At 27.9% G+C, this 16,993-nt stretch overlaps 3 protein-coding genes across 3 annotated transcripts; all 3 read left to right on the top strand.

The window, feature by feature from the left end:
- Positions 1–3,085: 3,085 nt before the first annotated feature.
- BKA55DRAFT_214611 (uncharacterized protein) lies at positions 3,086–4,328 on the top strand. Its single transcript, XM_046185181.1, has 4 exons — positions 3,086–3,160; positions 3,215–3,380; positions 3,427–3,828; positions 3,884–4,328. Exons 2-4 carry the CDS (start codon positions 3,231–3,233, stop codon positions 3,977–3,979), a joined length of 648 nt encoding a protein of 215 aa, XP_046042482.1. The 5' UTR covers positions 3,086–3,160; positions 3,215–3,230; the 3' UTR covers positions 3,980–4,328.
- A 237-nt stretch (positions 4,329–4,565) lies between these two features.
- BKA55DRAFT_214593 (uncharacterized protein) lies at positions 4,566–7,064 on the top strand. Its single transcript, XM_046185180.1, has 5 exons — positions 4,566–5,166; positions 5,232–5,365; positions 5,418–5,456; positions 5,510–6,122; positions 6,175–7,064. The coding sequence occupies exons 1-5, from the start codon at positions 4,978–4,980 to the stop codon at positions 6,949–6,951; spliced, it is 1,752 nt and encodes a 583-aa protein (XP_046042481.1). The 5' UTR covers positions 4,566–4,977; the 3' UTR covers positions 6,952–7,064.
- Positions 7,065–8,623: 1,559 nt separating this feature from the next.
- Positions 8,624–8,937, top strand: BKA55DRAFT_527404 (uncharacterized protein; the record flags this gene model as incomplete). The annotated part of the gene is made up of 2 exons (XM_046188926.1): positions 8,624–8,753; positions 8,807–8,937. The coding sequence occupies 2 exons, from the start codon at positions 8,624–8,626 to the stop codon at positions 8,935–8,937; spliced, it is 261 nt and encodes an 86-aa protein (XP_046042480.1).
- Between the last annotated feature and the right edge of the window lie 8,056 nt (positions 8,938–16,993).

The raw sequence follows: 16,993 nt of genomic DNA, 5'->3' as shown, positions 1-16,993 counted from the left end.
CACAAGCAGCTCTGTGAAGAGCATTATCTTCTTTCAGATTTCTTTGAGCGGGGTCAGCACCATGCTCAAGCAAAAGTGAGACGGCATTAATGAAGGTTTATATTATTATACTTTTATTTTAATATAAATATTATATTATTTAATAACCTTTTTTACTATCTTTTATATTATTTAATAATCTTATTATAATAATTATTTTAAGGTTCTAATAACTTTTTAATATTTATATAATAAATATATATAAAATTCTTAAATAAACTTTTATAGTTTTCTTAGTATTTCCTTAGTTACTTTTACTTATATTTATTTTAAAGTTTATATTTTTTAAATAAATTAATATTTTCTTTTTATTTTCTTTTTAATACTTATGTTTTTACTTTAATAATATTAATATTATAATCTAATTATTAATTAATTATATTTACTTTTTTATTTTTAAATCCTTTATAATAAATAATTATAAAATTACACTTATATAGGTATTTTATATAATATAATTATTATTAATTAAGTTTATAAGTTATAATAAAATATAAAATATTTTAGTAATTAATATAAACCTTAACTTAGTATTTACTTCTTATTAAGTAATATTTAAACTCCTTAAAGTAGTTAATAATTATTAAGAATTCTTTATTATAAATTAAATAATTATATTTTACTTTATATAATTTATATAAATAAAAGGTAATAAGGTATAATTTCCTTATATTATTTTACTAATTAATTTACCTTTTTAAGGTAAAATTTAATATATTTATTTTTAATTTAATTTCTTTATCTAGGTTAAATATTATTAATATAAGTTTATTAAAGATTACTTACTTAAGTTTATTAAAAGCTTATTAGGCCTTATTATTTTATATAAATACTTTATTCTTTTTTATAAGTTTTATTAAGGAATTTATAATTTTATTAAAGTCTTTAATAAATTATTTATAATAGTTAATAAAGCCTAAAAAGGCTTATATTTCTTTAATATTTTTAGGTTCTTTTTATTTTATTATTATAAATACTTTATTTATTTTAATTTAAATTTCTTTAAATATAGTAATATATCTTAAAAGGTCTACCTTTATATTATAAAAATAACTATTTTTTAATTTAATTAATAGCTTAGTATTTTATAATAATTTTAAAACTTTATAAATATATTTTATATATTCTTTTTTATTATTTAAGAAGATTAAGATATTATTAAGGTAATATATTATAAAGATATTTAGGTATTATTAAAGTATATTATTAATTATTTATTAAAATATTATAAATATATTAATAAGACTAAAAGGCATTACTAGGTATTTAAATAATTTAAATCTAGTTTTAAATACTATTTTCTTTTAATATAAATAAAATTATATATTTCTTTTAAATTTAAAGTAATAAAGATATTTTTACCTTATATTTAATCCTTAAGTATTATTATAAATTAAAATAAGATTTAATCTTTAATAGTTTATATATTAACTCCTTTATAATCTATAATAAGTTATAGCTTTTTATTCTTCTTTAATAGAAAAAATATTACTAATCTTATTAATAAGGTTAATTATTTAATATATCTTTTTTAAAATATTTTATTAATATGTTATTATTAGACTTTTTATTCTTTTTAATTTAATAAATATGTTTTTTAAAATAATAAGTTTTTATTTATAAGTTTAATTTTATAATTTTATTAATTATATTTAAGGACTTCTATTTCTAGTTCTTTTTTAAATAGTTTATTATATATTTAATATTCTTTTAAAATATTTTTAAGTTAGTTTTAGCTAGCTTATAATATTTCTTCCTTATATAGATCTTACCTTTTAAGGATACTTTGGATTTCTATTTTTTATTTTTAGCCTCTTTTCTATTTATATTATACCCCTTTTAAAGGTAATAAAGTCTTTACTTTATATTAATTTATATTAATCCTCTTAGTTATAAGTTAAGATTTTTTAATACTTATTATTATTATTTACTATTATTATTAATAATTTATATATTTATAATAACTTATAATAATAAGTTAATACTTATATATAAGTTAGAAGTTATATTATAAGTCTTATTAAGTAGTATATAATTAAAAATATAAAAAAGTATAAGTTATTAATAGTTTTCTTATATTTATTATACTTATAACTTAGTTATATATATAGAGTTACTTAATTTATAATAATTATATATAAGTAGTAAAATGTATAAAGTATATATAATATAACTATTAAGATTATAATACTTAGTAAAAATAATTACTTAATAATATAATAACTAAGTTAAACATATAATAGTAAATAATTACTAAAAGGCACTATTATTATAAACTAGTAAATTACTAATTAAACCTATAAGAATATTATTAATACTCTTATTAAAGTTAAGTAAGCTAAAAATAATTAGCCTAGCTATTATAATATTAATAATAGCTATATTTATCCTTGCCTAGCTTATAATAATACTAGCTTTAAAAAAACTATAAAGAAACATAAAGCTAACTAGAAAAGGAAAGAAATCTACTAGCCTTTATATAATAAGTATTATTATATTAGCTATAAAAGTAAAATTATAAGCTAGAATATTAAGTAATAACTAACCTAAGTAGGTAAGGGTTTATAATTAAAAGTACTTAAAAGGATTATATAAAGATATTAAGGGCTTTATATATATAAATATTAGCTTTAGGTATGTCTTATAATTTATAATATATAAATACTTTAAATTAAATAATAATCTTTTAATAAATAGAAGTTCTTAAATAGTAAAATATATTATTTATTTTTATTTTATTAATACTAGATTTTAGTATTCCTTCCTACCCTAGTATTAAAAATAAACAACCTAAAAACTTTTAGTATTTAAATAAAACTAGATATATATTTCCTAATAGCTTAATATATATTTTCGTCTATGTAATATATAAGCAAAGGAACGAGTACTTTGCTATTTTTTATTTTATCAGTTTTACATAAGGTTAAGATTACAGACTTATGACGACATATATGCCTACCCTGGCTAGCCCTATAGCAAAGCAGGATCTTTTCCCCGCCTTTAAGTAATAGAGTAAATCTACGCCCTTCCCCGCGTTTGCCTCATTCCTGTTATTTACAATCTTCATTACAAATTACTGTTTATAATTTCTTAAGCAGCCAGAAGAGATATAAAAGCGTGAGTAAGTAATTCACGGCCAATGACGGGACTTTATAATTAGACTGACATGGACTAGAACTATATTTGCTATCATGTTTGACTTTGGTTTCTTCGGCAGGAACTCGACAGCCTGCGACACTATTATCCAGATGTTGAATGAAGATGATCAGAATCAGAAAGACGAAATGACCCAGAACTGGCGTGACCATAAGCTCCAGGAACTAAACTTTGTCGGAACACTTGTATGTTTTATATCCTTCTCGCCTAATAACTGCTGACTCGTAGAAGGGTGCTCTCCTCGCAAGCTGCCTCAGCTCAACGAGCTCTTGGCCGGATGTCCTTCCCAATGGTTGCAACAAGCCCTGGTCGGTGCGAACTATGTGGTTCAGTGGCCTCGTCTTCGCCCTCTTCTCCGTAGTAATCGCAGGGGTACAAAGCATGCGCCTTCACCGTTTGTCAGCCCATCCTGACGGTCTAAGCATGATCCGACATAGCCTCGTTCGAAAGCGACAATCTGATCATAAAGTTCGCCCTAGCTGGCTGCAAGTCTATGCATGGGAATTTAGCCTCGCGTTTCTGGTCTTGGCGATATTTTGCATGGTAATCGGTTTGACCATTCTGATATGGGCTGGTACTGAATTCGGTCCTTCAAAACCTAGAGAAGACGGGTGGTGGGATAGCAACTCCAAGGCAAGTGGTGTTCTTTACATAACCCTACATCTAACTAACAGTGCTGCTTTGTTAGATGGCGGTGACTTTCACAATCATGCTAGGATTTGCATTACTAGTTTTAGTCCTATCGCAGTCTGCTCTGTCGAAAAGCAATGTGATTAGGATATAGTGACTGTATTCTGGCATTATCTCAAACGCACAGTCAGGCGTGGAAGTCTGTGGAAAGTATTCCTCAATGGGATCTAGATGATCTTCTCGCGTGGCCAATGTCGTTAAGCAGTGAAGATGCCTGGGATACAAAAGTTCTGGATATCTTAAGGCCCTTTGGGGGTATCACTGTTAGGCAACATCTACTCAGAGGAAAGAACCATTCACAAATTTATCCAGTTCCATTAGTGGGTTTGTTTTTTGCCGAGTACCTTATGGAGTTAATAAACTGGAACAGGGCTGTGGAGTCATTTTAGCTGCCAAATCTGCATATTGACCAATCTACCAGAGGGATGTCCAAGTTTCCTTTATCTTTAACTAGGCAACAACCGCTTACAATCAACGTCAGTATCCTATGAAATATCGTTTCTCCTATTTTTAATCGAAATCTAGGAAGAAGTTACCCGCTATCAGTAAGTCGTAATCTCCCTTGCAGATTCTCGAGACTTAAGGCTGAGGGCCATTTTGGACGCTAAACTCGGGACAGATGGCGGGGAATCCAGACCTTACTATTAAGGCTTAGTCTTCGAGAAGCAGAAGTCCTTTGATTCGCTCACTTGGTTGATCCTTGTTTCAGCTCATTTATCGCTTGCCTCAGCTACCAGGGGCCCTGCCAGAGGCAGTTCGTCTACAGGTCCGTAAGGATAATTTTAGGCTCAGTTAACTGAAGATTACATCCATTATAACTAGGGGATACCAATCGATTGAACTCGACCAAGGAATCCAATGCGTGGGACTTGAATTACTGGAAGAGCCTACGCGTGATGAGTGATATTTGAATTGATCTGCACCTTGGTGAGGGTAAGCTGACCAGTGGGCAGGCATTCTGAGACACGCGAGCAGGGATGTAGATATCTCAACCAACAGATGTTACCTTGTCATGCATATATGTACAGAAGAAAGCTCTCGGCCAACATGTCCTTTTCCCATCTTTCAACGTAATCTCTCCGACTGCCCACGATGGCTACCCAATCCACAGAAAACGAATCTTGGGACCGCCTTGATTTATCTCAGAGGGGCTTTTTCTATGATGAGGACAGCCGCCCACCAAGAGACCCGTTGCCATCCCATGTTGAAGCCCTTAGAGAGTCAATGCTTGACTTTGCCTTTGACTTGGCTTCTCAAAGAAAGCACGAGGCCGAACTAACCGTGAGTGAGAAGACTAGACTTTCGTCACAAGGTTCATCTGCAAATATATCTGACTCACAGCCAAGGATGAAATCAAAAGGTTGGCTAAGAAACTTGAAGAAGGGAAGTACTCCGAAGACAATTGGGAGAACTTTTTTCGAAAGTACTTCTTTGACATTCTCGTAAAGGACGTCTCAGTCTCACAAGAAGGCTCTCGCAGGTCAGTTTCGAATTTCTATTTAAAGACTGTTTGCTAACAAGTGGCCTTCCAGAGTGTCACGATGCAACTATTACTATGACGCCATAGTAGCGTAAGTAGTTCGAAAATGAATGTGATAGCTTGAGGCTTACAGGAAACAATTAGCACATCTAAAGCTGCTTGGGTAACATTTGACAAGAGGGGCAATGCACTTGGCGATTCAATGCCTGATCAGTTTAGGAACAAGAAACGCCCGTCACCCGACCACGCTTTCTATTTTCCGATGTACCATCTGACAGCCAAATCCCATATTCCTGGACCAACCGATCACACAGGCCTGGAGTGGCATAAAGCACCAACGCCATCCCTAGTAGAATCATTCTCATGGTCTAAGTTAAAGAGGCTTTATGGACATGGCTTGCGACCCTCTCCCTTCCATGCTTTCAAGAAACGCCAACCGCTAGAAAATGACATGAATTGTTATCCATGGCTTGTTGTTGAACACAAGCATAAGCAGACAAACTCCGAAAGGATGAAGGAAGAGGTTTACTGCCAAGCAGTTAACGGCAGTGGATGTGCCGTCAGACTAAACCAGATCGCCGCAAAGTATGCTGTTGAGTTAGATAAGGAGGCACATATTCCCCCTATCCCAGCGGTGACTACAGTTGGGCCGGAAGTCAAGGTCTGGATAACGTATTTCGCCAAAGACTTTATGGGGTATTACTACGTCGACGAGGATTACGCCGAACAGTCCTTTCAGAGATGCAGTCAAGGTTATGTAAGTACAAATTACGATTGCAAAGCTGAAATATACTGATTATTCTTATTAGATGATGCAATGTATATGGGAGGGAGATATGACTGATCCTCACGATATTATCAAATTTCGTCTCATACTTGAAAACACATATACATGGGCTACGCGGGTGTTCAAGTCATTGATCACCACATATATTGATCAATGGAGCTATGTCTACTCCGATGTCGGCACCGACTCTGCACACTCGGCAATGACACGTCGAAAGCAGAAAATGGAACTCTCGAAGAGTGCACTGTCGTCAACCGAGCGCGAGACAATTGCCAGAGAGGTGGACCATATCATTGCCGAGAGACTCGAGGAATTGAGCCTCAACTATGGAGGAGGTGCAACTCCGGAGAGTGGTCCACGACGAAGTCCGCGGTTGCCAGCACGAAGCGTTTCGCGGCCATGTACTCCATCTGGCCAAGCCTCTCAAGTTCATGATTTGAGTTCCAGAGTAGAAACAGTAGCCTCCCTTCTCAAAGCAACCATGACAGCCGGGGAACTGAAGAGACGAGAGGGCCAGAGTAAATTTCTCGAACCACCGCCTAAAATTATACCTGAGTTGAGTATCACATCTCAGAATGCGGATGATGGAGAGACACTGGTTGAATCGCCTTCAATTGCATCCTCAAACACCTTCAGTCCCATTGGCGAAAGATCCGCGGCAGACTCAATGCCTGGTTCATTTCCAGCAGTTAACTCCGCAGATTCTTTTTCTTTTGATTTCATGAGCAACGAGGATGGGGCGATGTCCATTCAGTGGCAAAATCTACAAAAGGGTATTGCTAAAATCTTCTTAGGATAGAGTACTAGATGTCCTAGGGCATTTAGGGTATTAATACTGCCGAGAATGCTGTGTATCTTAAATATCTGCTTGCAAGTGATTTGTATCCCTTGTTTCGTGGTGGAAGTCGTAAAGCATTTATCCAGGAGATCTTTAATAGAAAGGGAGAGAAAGTTTATTAAGTGTCGTACCCGAGAGCAACTTTAGAACTAGCTGCTGTGGCTTGGGGTGTGCTGTCGGCATAGATTAGGAGACTTTAAAGGGAAAGATGCTGTCAAGAGTTAGGGCGGATGTTTTGATACGAACCGGTAGAATATCACATATATGGTGTAGAATAATGGTTGCAAGTGTATCAAATTGTCAAGGCTTTTAGTTGTTAAGATCCTTTGCATAAACCTGTTTCCCTCAGACTGTTTGAGGCTCTGCTGCAGCTTGCAGTCTACTACATCAGTTAACCCCTAGAATTGCCTTAGGAAACACTTATCTCAAGATCCACCAACGCCTCCACAACTATTTTTGCTATCATCAAAGCCCCAGTTAATACCCTAGTAAGCTTAAGTTCAAAGTCGCATGTTCTTTCCGCGGCCCCAGAGCTTCGAGAATGAGGCACTAACCGCGGGCGCTAATTCGGTGAGTCCCTGGTTCTATAAAAAACGAGTCGGTGAGTAAAACATGTCGCGCATTGGAATAGTAATATGTCAAGAACATGTTTGAGCTATTTACGATTACCTATAATTAGGTGTTGCCATTAAGAAGAATACACCGAGGACATTGGACCATAATGGCTCCGCAAAGAACACAGAACATCACGCGTTTCAGTCTGATAAGGAACTCGCAAAGCTCATGTGTGTGTCTATGCGCATCATCTGGTAGATTGGCAATTGTACCACCTCAATTGGCCACCGACGCCCTGGAAAGTGCGTTAGATTAGCGATCACAGGGGGTTGGCGATTTTAAAATTAGGTGCCTCCATCCCCGCGGAGAGATTGTGCGGAGGAAATGACGAATCGCAAAAAGTCGGAATAGAATCGACTGAGGGTTTTCAGTCCGGACTATTCTCGCGTTAGTCTTATTAGTAAGTATTAGATTTGTATATTGTTTAAATTTTGGGATTATTAATATAACTACTTCATATCCTTTTTATAGATTGCTTAGTGTAATAAATAAATATAGTAAAACAAGATCTGCAGCGCTCGGATAATCTGAAACGCCCCGAGATGCGGTAAATATAATCTACGCTCCAAAACAAAGCCATTTTTAAACTATAGCTCTATTCCCCGCGCATCTCAAACCAATCTGTATCATGCCGTACTGCCATTGGCAGTATCTTGCAAATAATGCAAAACACATAAATGTATCAGCAGACATATTACACATATTACACTCAAGGCACGGGGGAAAAGCAGTTCATGGCCCCACAGTCCACGCCACTTCCGGCACCAGAATGTGACGAATCTGGCCAGCTTCAGATCTCACCTGGAAACATTAGGGGTTTGGTGATCTGACTTTGCGCTAACGGGACGTGCCGACTAACAATGCAAGACATTGGAAACGGGGGATGGGAATTGATATAAAAGATTGGTCTATTCAACTCAATTCAATCAGTTCATCAATTCATCTGCATCAACAATCACTGCATCAACAGAGCCTTTTGCACAACAATACAGCTACTTCACAAACTCCAACCATCATCATGACAACTAATTCATTCGGCGGACCTCTTCCTCCCTTCGATTTCCCGGCTCAACCAGCCCCAGCCGTCTCGCGCATGGCACGCGTCTCCAAAGCCCTTCCAATGGTACTCGTCGCTGCCTCAGTAGCTGGTAAGTTCCTCACTCACGCCGCATAACCAATTTACCATACTAATTTTCCTCAGCTGTCGCTGTTAAGACTAGCCAAGAGCCCAACGCGTTTAGACGTCCTTCAATGGCTCAGAATTTGGTACCTCAGGGGCAGGGCATTGTCGACAAGAGGAATGTTGAAGTGGGGTTGAAGCCGAATGAATAGTGTGCTGAGAAATAAGCGAATGCATCGAGAAAGCGATTTTGGAGTTTGGCTGCATCGCCAACACGAGATGTTAGTTAGGGCTGGTCCCAGGACACATCAGGTTAATCAGACATATTCTTGCAATCTTGCACCAGACTACGTAATAAAGTTTTCAAATAGCATTTATTTGTTTTAATATTAAGTAAAAGCATATAGATTAGAAAGTCTTCTAGAACTTACTTATATAGCAAATTGGGCATATTAGATACTTAGACAATATAACCTTTCCTATATTAATTATTTAAGATAAGAAATTATTATAAATTAGTAGTTATAGCTTTAATTACCTAACCCTAGTAATGATTTATATAATATTAGATAAGCTAATGCTTACTCTAAGGATTGTTTATAATAGAATAAGTTATAAGTAATTATATAAAACTTTTATTACTAGTATATAAAACAGACTTCGAGGAACCTGGTTAATTGCATTACGCTTAGTACGTATTATGAATGAGATTTAAAGTGGCGAGAGGCGATGGATATACTTAATAGGGGAAGCTGATCTGGTATTTGGTAGGGTTTCCAAAGCTTATCTTTTACCTTGGACACGTTTAAAGCCTATAATCTTAATATTCGGCTAAGGATACAGAGCGCTTGTAAATATTAAAACGTTTTAAGATTTATATCTAGTTAATAAATTAATACATAAATATACATATTTATATTATATTTATATTTTATATATCTCCTTTTAAGCTTTTTTATTTATATTCCCAGATAGCTGCATAAAGCCTAGGCCGAATCTTTAGGAGTATTAGCTCCTATAATTAAGTAAATAATGCTCTGTTCCCTAATTAAGGGTTATAAACCTATAAGGATCTCCTTATACAAAGGATCTATATACTTAGTATTACTATAACCTTAATGCGTTTTAAGAAAAATAACCGGGTAATGGCTATAGATCTTCCGCTACGCTAACCGCATTAGCTTACAGCTTTAATTCGAAACAGACCGTGCTAAAGCCAAAAACACATCTTAAGCTTGGTTAATTGGTTGGTTGGTTAATTGGTTTGGCCGTATCTTATATTGACTAGGGTGTGATAATTAATGCTTAATTAATTATTGGCCAAATATCGACCAGACTAGACATCCTTGGCTTGTCTTAAAGAGATAGGAAATATTAAACTGCAGAAGGGTTATTTTGCTATGTGTTTAGATGAAATGCACCGCGTTTCCCAAATTGGCTTAGTTACCTAATAAGCTGGCTCTTAAATAGGAATAAAGCAGCGCATTCTCTAAAATGCTGCAAGTAATTCAGTTAGATTAATTAATATTATTAGTTACAGCCTATTCGGTTTAATAGGAAACCTCACTAATAGCACATATTAGCAAGCCAAAATCTGTATTATCTACTGTAAATAGAACTTAATTATTACTAGGAATAGTTCTGCTTAAGAATATAATATATAAAATATACTTTTCTAATACTTTATATTAAAATTAATTTTATATAGTATTTATTTGTTTTATATTAAATAACTTAAAGTAGGACTAATTTTTATAAGGGAGTAGAATTTAATTTTATAATAAATAGACTTTATTTATAGTAGAAGTAGACTTTATTTATATTAGGGTTAATTAAATTTATAATAAGATATATAATTAGTAAAAGGGCATAATATATATAATTTATAATATATATTTACTAGTAATAACTTTCTTAAATAGTTTATAAGAATCCTTTCTTTTAATTAAAACTAAGATATAAGAAATATATACTTAATTATAATATATTAAATATCTTTCTAATAAAGATAATAGGCCTTACTTATTTATTTTTAATTATTATATATTTTTAATTATTTTATATATTTATATCTGTTTCTAGTTTATTCTTATATATTTATATTATAATAACTTAGTATTATAAGCTAAAAATTAATTTAATTAAGGTTAAATTAATATTAATCCTAGCTAATTATATAAAGAATTTAATATTAAAGCTATAATAAGAAAGTCTTTTAAGTTATTTATTTATTATTATTATTATACTTTATAAGTAAGTATATATTATAATTATATACTAAAAGTCTGGAATCACCCCGATGCTACCCCGCTTTCAACATAGCATAACAGAACTATTATAACTTCTTCAATTAGCAATTAAATAATAAAAAATAACTTTAGGAAATCAGTCTTTTAGTACTAAGATAAGCAGAAATTATAAATTTAATTATAAATTTACTTTAGAGTAAAGAGTAGCTATAATAGCAGAGCTATATACCGGCAAATCTTAGAGGGAAGTTATAAATAACTTCTTAACGACCTAAAGGACTATCTTAAAGACTAAAAGATAATAAGAATAATACTATAGCTTAGCCTTATAGCTATAAAAAGGGTATCTAAAGAAACTTATACCTCTATAGATTATTAGGATTAATTTATATATTAATTAGTATTATAAAATTAGCTAGAATAATATATTATATAAACTAGAATTAGATATCTCTATATATACTCTTAAGAGACGTTTATAAAGCTATTAGTATTATAAATAGTAATTAAAAAGATAAATTAAACTATTAGAAGAAGATATAAAAAAGCAGCTTAAATACTATATATTTTAGCTTTATTATCTTAATAATTATATATATATAAATTAGTTAAAAATAAAGTTATTTTAACTAACCTTCTTATATAGATTTACTATAGTAATAAAGTCACTATATAAAACGCCTTAAATAACCTTAATAGCTAGGTCTTTTACAAGCCTAATAAGAAATACTATAATAACCTTATTAATATTTAGTCTTATAGAAAAGCTTATTAGTTAATTATATTCTAGGTAGGAATCTCTAGAAAGAAAAGGATATATATTATCTCTATAATAAGGGATAAGATGTCTAAAAAAGGAGGTTATTTTAGCTAGTCTTATTGTAAAGCCCTAATAAAAGGTCTTCTTCCTTTTCCTAATAAATTTGGCAATTTTTAATAAGATAACGCTTATATACATATCGCCAAAGCTATAAGGGATTAGTTGCTTTTATATAGGCTTATTCTAATTAAATAGCCTATATATTCCCCTAATTTAAATCTAATAAAATATATCTAAAAGGCTTTAAAGGCTAAATTATAAAGAATTTATCCTAAATTTATTAGACTAGGCAAAAGTAAAGCTTATAAGAAGTTACTAATTAAATAAATCTAAAAAGTATAGGAAGCGTTGCTTAAATAACTGATTTTAAAGCTAATAAGTTTAGCTACTAATAGACTTCGAGCTTATAAGCCAGCGCAGGGTTAGTATATAAAATATTAATCTACAGACTTAGGGCTATTTAATAATATATAAATAAAGCTATTTTAATAATTAATTCCTGTTTAATTGTAGAGTGAAGTAATATATTGAAATTAGTAGTGTTGTTAGTAGGGCGGGGTGATTCTAGACTTTTGGCTATTAATTTTAATTATATTAATACTAGTTATATTAAAATAAACTTAATTATATAACTAGTTACTTTTATTTTATTTTAATATCTCTTTATATATTAATATTTATTACACTTCTGAAATTCTTAAAACTACCTAGAGGCTTTATTAACTTTATTAACCCTTTATCTCTAAATAACTTACTTCTCTATTTATAAATAATATAGCTATACTACTTTATCCCTAGAAAAGCTATAAAGGCTTAAGAGGCTTAACCTTTATAATAACTACTTAAAAGCAGCTATTATATATATTATATATAGTTTTACTTTATATCTAAAATATATATTAAAGCATTTAACTAAGAAGTATAACATTGCCAAGTCTGCTTAATAGACTCTTAAACCCTTTTTATTTTTATAAACTCCTAGATCTAAATACCTTAGCCCTTAAATCTAATTAATTATAATTTTATTTATACCTTATAATAAAAAAAGGCTCTTTTTATAAGTATTATAGGCTTAGCTTTATTAGTAATAATCTTTTAGTAAATTACTTTAAGGGCTAAATAGTATAATAAATTATAACTTATAGCTAGTAAATAAAGCTAGTAGTATTAATTATTAAATTATATATTATATAAACCCTACCTTTTATCTTATTAGATATCTTAATAACTAGGCTAACTAGGAATTAGTTAGGTAATAATAATAATTTAGCTATAAATTATTTCTTTTTCTTAAAATTATCTTTTTATTAAGCTTTCTCTTCTTTAAGCTATAGTTAATATAATACTATTAAACATACCTAGCTTTCCGATTTTAAATTATTATAATATTATAATTAATAAAACTTTTTTTTAATACTATATAGTAAATAATATTTAAAGTTTATAGCTTATTAATACTAATAACCACTTTAATAATAAGTTTATACTTAGTAATATTCTTTTATAAGCTAGTTTTAATTTAATTAAACTTTTTACCTAAAAGCTATTTATTAAGAAGTATACTGACTTAAATAATTAGTAAAGTAGTAATTAGAGGCTATATAGTAATAACATATTAATCTTTTTATTAAGAAAGTATTATAAAAATAATCTAATTTACTAATAGCTAAGATATAAATATTATATAAGAAGTTATATTTTTCTTAAATAGGGTAGGGTATTTATTTATCTTATTATTAAATATATAAGTAAAATATAAACATATATTAAAATAAGGTATTAATACCTTTACCTTATTACTTATAAATACCTCTTATTAAATTATTTCCCTTTTATTTTTTCTTTAAATATTTAAAAACCTTAACTTAAATAACTTTAATAAGAAAATTAAAAAAAAGCAAGTTAAGAATTTTATAATTATATTATCTAAATAAATTAATTAAATAGGGTAATAGTTATTTTATATAAATTATAAAATATTAGACTTAATAAGAATTACCTTAATATAATAAGGTTAGCTTTTAAATAAGTAAACTAATTTATATTAAGTTTTATACTTATAAAGTTATAAGGCATTTTACTAAGTATTAATAAGGAATTATATCTCTTAATAATTAAATAATATATATTAGGCTTATTAATTTAAATAAGTCTTATTAATATTTAATAAGCTAGGTTTTCTTTATTATATTAAATAAATACATATATATATAAGTAGCTTATAATTAAGTAAATTAGGCTTATAATAAACTATAATATATTTAATAAGCAAGCACTATAAATAAGCAAGTACTACACTTTCCCTCTTTAACTTATAAGTTAAAAAAACTACTTTTACTTATTAAATTCCTCCTTAAATAACTTAAAAATTACCTAATAAGTTCTTATGTTATACCTGCTTTTATTATATATATTATAATACTAATTAGTTAATTACTTTAGTTAGCTTTAATTATTAGTTTTTAATAATTTAATTATTACTTATATATTAATATTTATTTAATTAATTACTTATAATATTTCTTATATATTTATAATTTAAATTTTTTATCATTTAAATTTATTTACCTTTTAATACTAGCTTAATATTTTATTTATATTTTAAAGATTTTAAAGGTTAGCTTTTAATAATATATTTTTATATATTATTATTACTTTTCTTTTATAAAAAATACTAAAGCTTTTAATATTAATTTTAAAGAATTATTATAATAATACCTAATTTAGTTATTAAGATATATAAATTAAATTAGGTCTTAAAGACTATATTTAAGGTCTTTAAAGCCTATAATATTAATAATTTAATAGCCTTTTTAAGAGGTATTAGGGTTTATAGCTATATATTAAGCTTTAAGATTATATTCTTTAAGTTAAAAGAAATAAGCCTAGCTCTTTTAAAATCCCTTTAAATATTACACTTTATAAAACTAACTTTAAAAATAATATAAAGGGCTTAAAAAAGCTGAATTTTAAAAATATAAGTAATAAAATATTTAATTAAATATTTAATTAAATATTTTATTTCTTAATTATAAGCTTATTTTAGTAATTTAAAATACTTAATATTAAGTAGCTAAAGTAAATAAGATATATAAGTAAATATATAAAGTATAATAATCTTATTTTCTTAGTAATATCTCTTAAAATTAGCTAAATAATAGCTTTTATAATTATTAAGGATTAAAAGATAATAAAAACTAGTTAATTAATTAGTTATAAACTAATTAAAGTAATTTAAGTACCTAAAACCTAGCTTATTATTTATTTATTTATTTTAATTTATAATAATAACTTAATTAACTAAAAAGTTACTTTTTTAATATTGATTAATAAGGTAATATTAACTTATATTAATAATAAATAATATAATTTATTAACTTTTTATATTAATTACTTAAATTATAATATTTAATTTTTAATTTTTAATTTTTAAGTTATATTAATTCTAGCCTTTTTTACCTTTTTAAACTAATAATAACTATTCTAGCTATAATAATACTTATTAATAAGTAATATAATATAATTAATATATAAAGAATTAGCTTTTTCTTTTATAAAATATAATTATAAAGGAAATCCTTATAAATCTAAATTAAAAATAAATTAAATAAATTTTATAAGTTTAAAATAAAATTATATTATAATTAAATACCTTATTAATAATAATATAAGTAATAGTTATTAATTATATATATATATATATATGTTTTTTCTTTAATTTATAAATTAGCCTTATAAGGTATATTTAAGTATTTTTAAAATTTAATATAATTTAAATATTTATTGCCCTTATAACTAATAAAGCTTTATTAAGTTAAATTATTATAGTTAGCTGCCTTAATTGCAGCCTAAACCTAGCTATATATATACTAGCTAAAAAGCCCTGCCTATTAGCTGGCCCTAACCTTCTTCCTTCAACCCACTTCAAAGGTCTTCTATCAACCCCTGCAGCCAGTAAGTCATCCGACCCGACTTTCCCTATACCTTCTGGCTGCAACCGCTAACAGCATTACAGCTGCCCTGTCATAATACCTGTCTGAAGAAGCCTGCAGGCACCTAGGCCTAATAAGCCTTATCTAACTAAAGGCTATAATATAATCCCTAAGATTAAAGAAGATCTTAAATAAAATAAAAATAAAGGTAATATATTATATATAATAGCTATAAATATTAAAAAGGCCTAGTTTAATAAAATTAATATTAGCTATATTAAGATAATAATGCTTAATTATAAAATCCTTTTATTTATATAATTTATTTATAAAAACCCTTTAAATAATAAAGACTTCTTTAAATATAAAAAATAAAAGCTTAAGAATTTAAATAAAAAACTATATAAAGAGGTATAATTAAATAAAAGGGAGAGGGGGTTTTTTAAGGCCTTTAACTTAGGTAGCTTATATAATAAGTGGCTTAAGGATATATAGTAATAGGCTAAGGAGGTATTAAAAAAGATTAAGAATTTATACTATAATATTTAAAATAAAAATATAGTAATTATAAAGTTTAAAGGGAAAGTATATTAAGTTTTATATATATTTAAGTTACCTAAAGTTAAAAATATTTAGTATTAATAGTAAAAAGAAAATTAAATAAGTTATAAAATAGGCTATATAATTAAATAAGTAAATTAGCTATAATATTAATATATTATTAATATAAATAAGGGCTTATATATTTTTATAATATATTATATATTTAATTTTAAGTTATTTTAATAGGCCTAAAAGGTAAAAAGGGTTTTAGCTATATTTAAGTATTATAATATATTTAATAATTAAGAATTAATTAATTAAATAAAAAGTTAAATATAAAAGAGAAAAATATAATACTAACTTATCTACAGCACTTACTTATTAAATATATTATAAAAAAAGTATATAAGTAAGTAGTAATAATAAATATTATTTAAAATGTAAATTACTATTTACTTATTTTAATAGCTTATTAATAACCTTATAATAGGTACTTGTATAGTAAAAATATTAAAATACTTACTTATATAAAGCTATTTATATATTTAATATATTTTAAGGCTTTATTTAAAGTAAATAAATATTTTTTAATTAATTAAAAGTTATATAGCTATTAATATAACTATTTTAGGATATAATATAATATTAATTAATATTAATTAGAATTTATTTAAGAATTATTACTTTTATAGCTTTTTTCCTTTAAAGATAATTCCTAATTTTA

The sequence above is a fragment of the Fusarium redolens genome (assembly GCF_020744475.1).
Source record: "Fusarium redolens strain MPI-CAGE-AT-0023 chromosome Unknown BKA55scaffold_26, whole genome shotgun sequence".
NCBI classification, from domain to species: domain Eukaryota; kingdom Fungi; phylum Ascomycota; class Sordariomycetes; order Hypocreales; family Nectriaceae; genus Fusarium; species Fusarium redolens.
Note: the sequence above shows the minus strand (reverse complement) of the source record. Positions and strands in the feature narration are given on the sequence as shown.

Bases quoted from the DNA above. Each gene is read 5' to 3' on its own strand.
- BKA55DRAFT_214593 (XM_046185180.1), top strand. From the start codon at position 4,978: ATGGCTACCCAATCCACAGAAAACGAATCTTGGGACCGCCTTGATTTA. The intron at 5,167-5,231 runs GTGAGTGAGAAG...CTCACAGCCAAG, and splicing joins AGCACGAGGCCGAACTAACC to GATGAAATCAAAAGGTTGGC. The intron at 5,457-5,509 runs GTAAGTAGTTCG...GGAAACAATTAG, and splicing joins TACTATGACGCCATAGTAGC to CACATCTAAAGCTGCTTGGG.
- BKA55DRAFT_214611 (XM_046185181.1), top strand. From the start codon at position 3,231: ATGTTTGACTTTGGTTTCTTCGGCAGGAACTCGACAGCCTGCGACACT. The intron at 3,381-3,426 runs GTATGTTTTATA...GACTCGTAGAAG, and splicing joins TAAACTTTGTCGGAACACTT to GGTGCTCTCCTCGCAAGCTG. The intron at 3,829-3,883 runs GCAAGTGGTGTT...CTGCTTTGTTAG, and splicing joins GGTGGGATAGCAACTCCAAG to ATGGCGGTGACTTTCACAAT.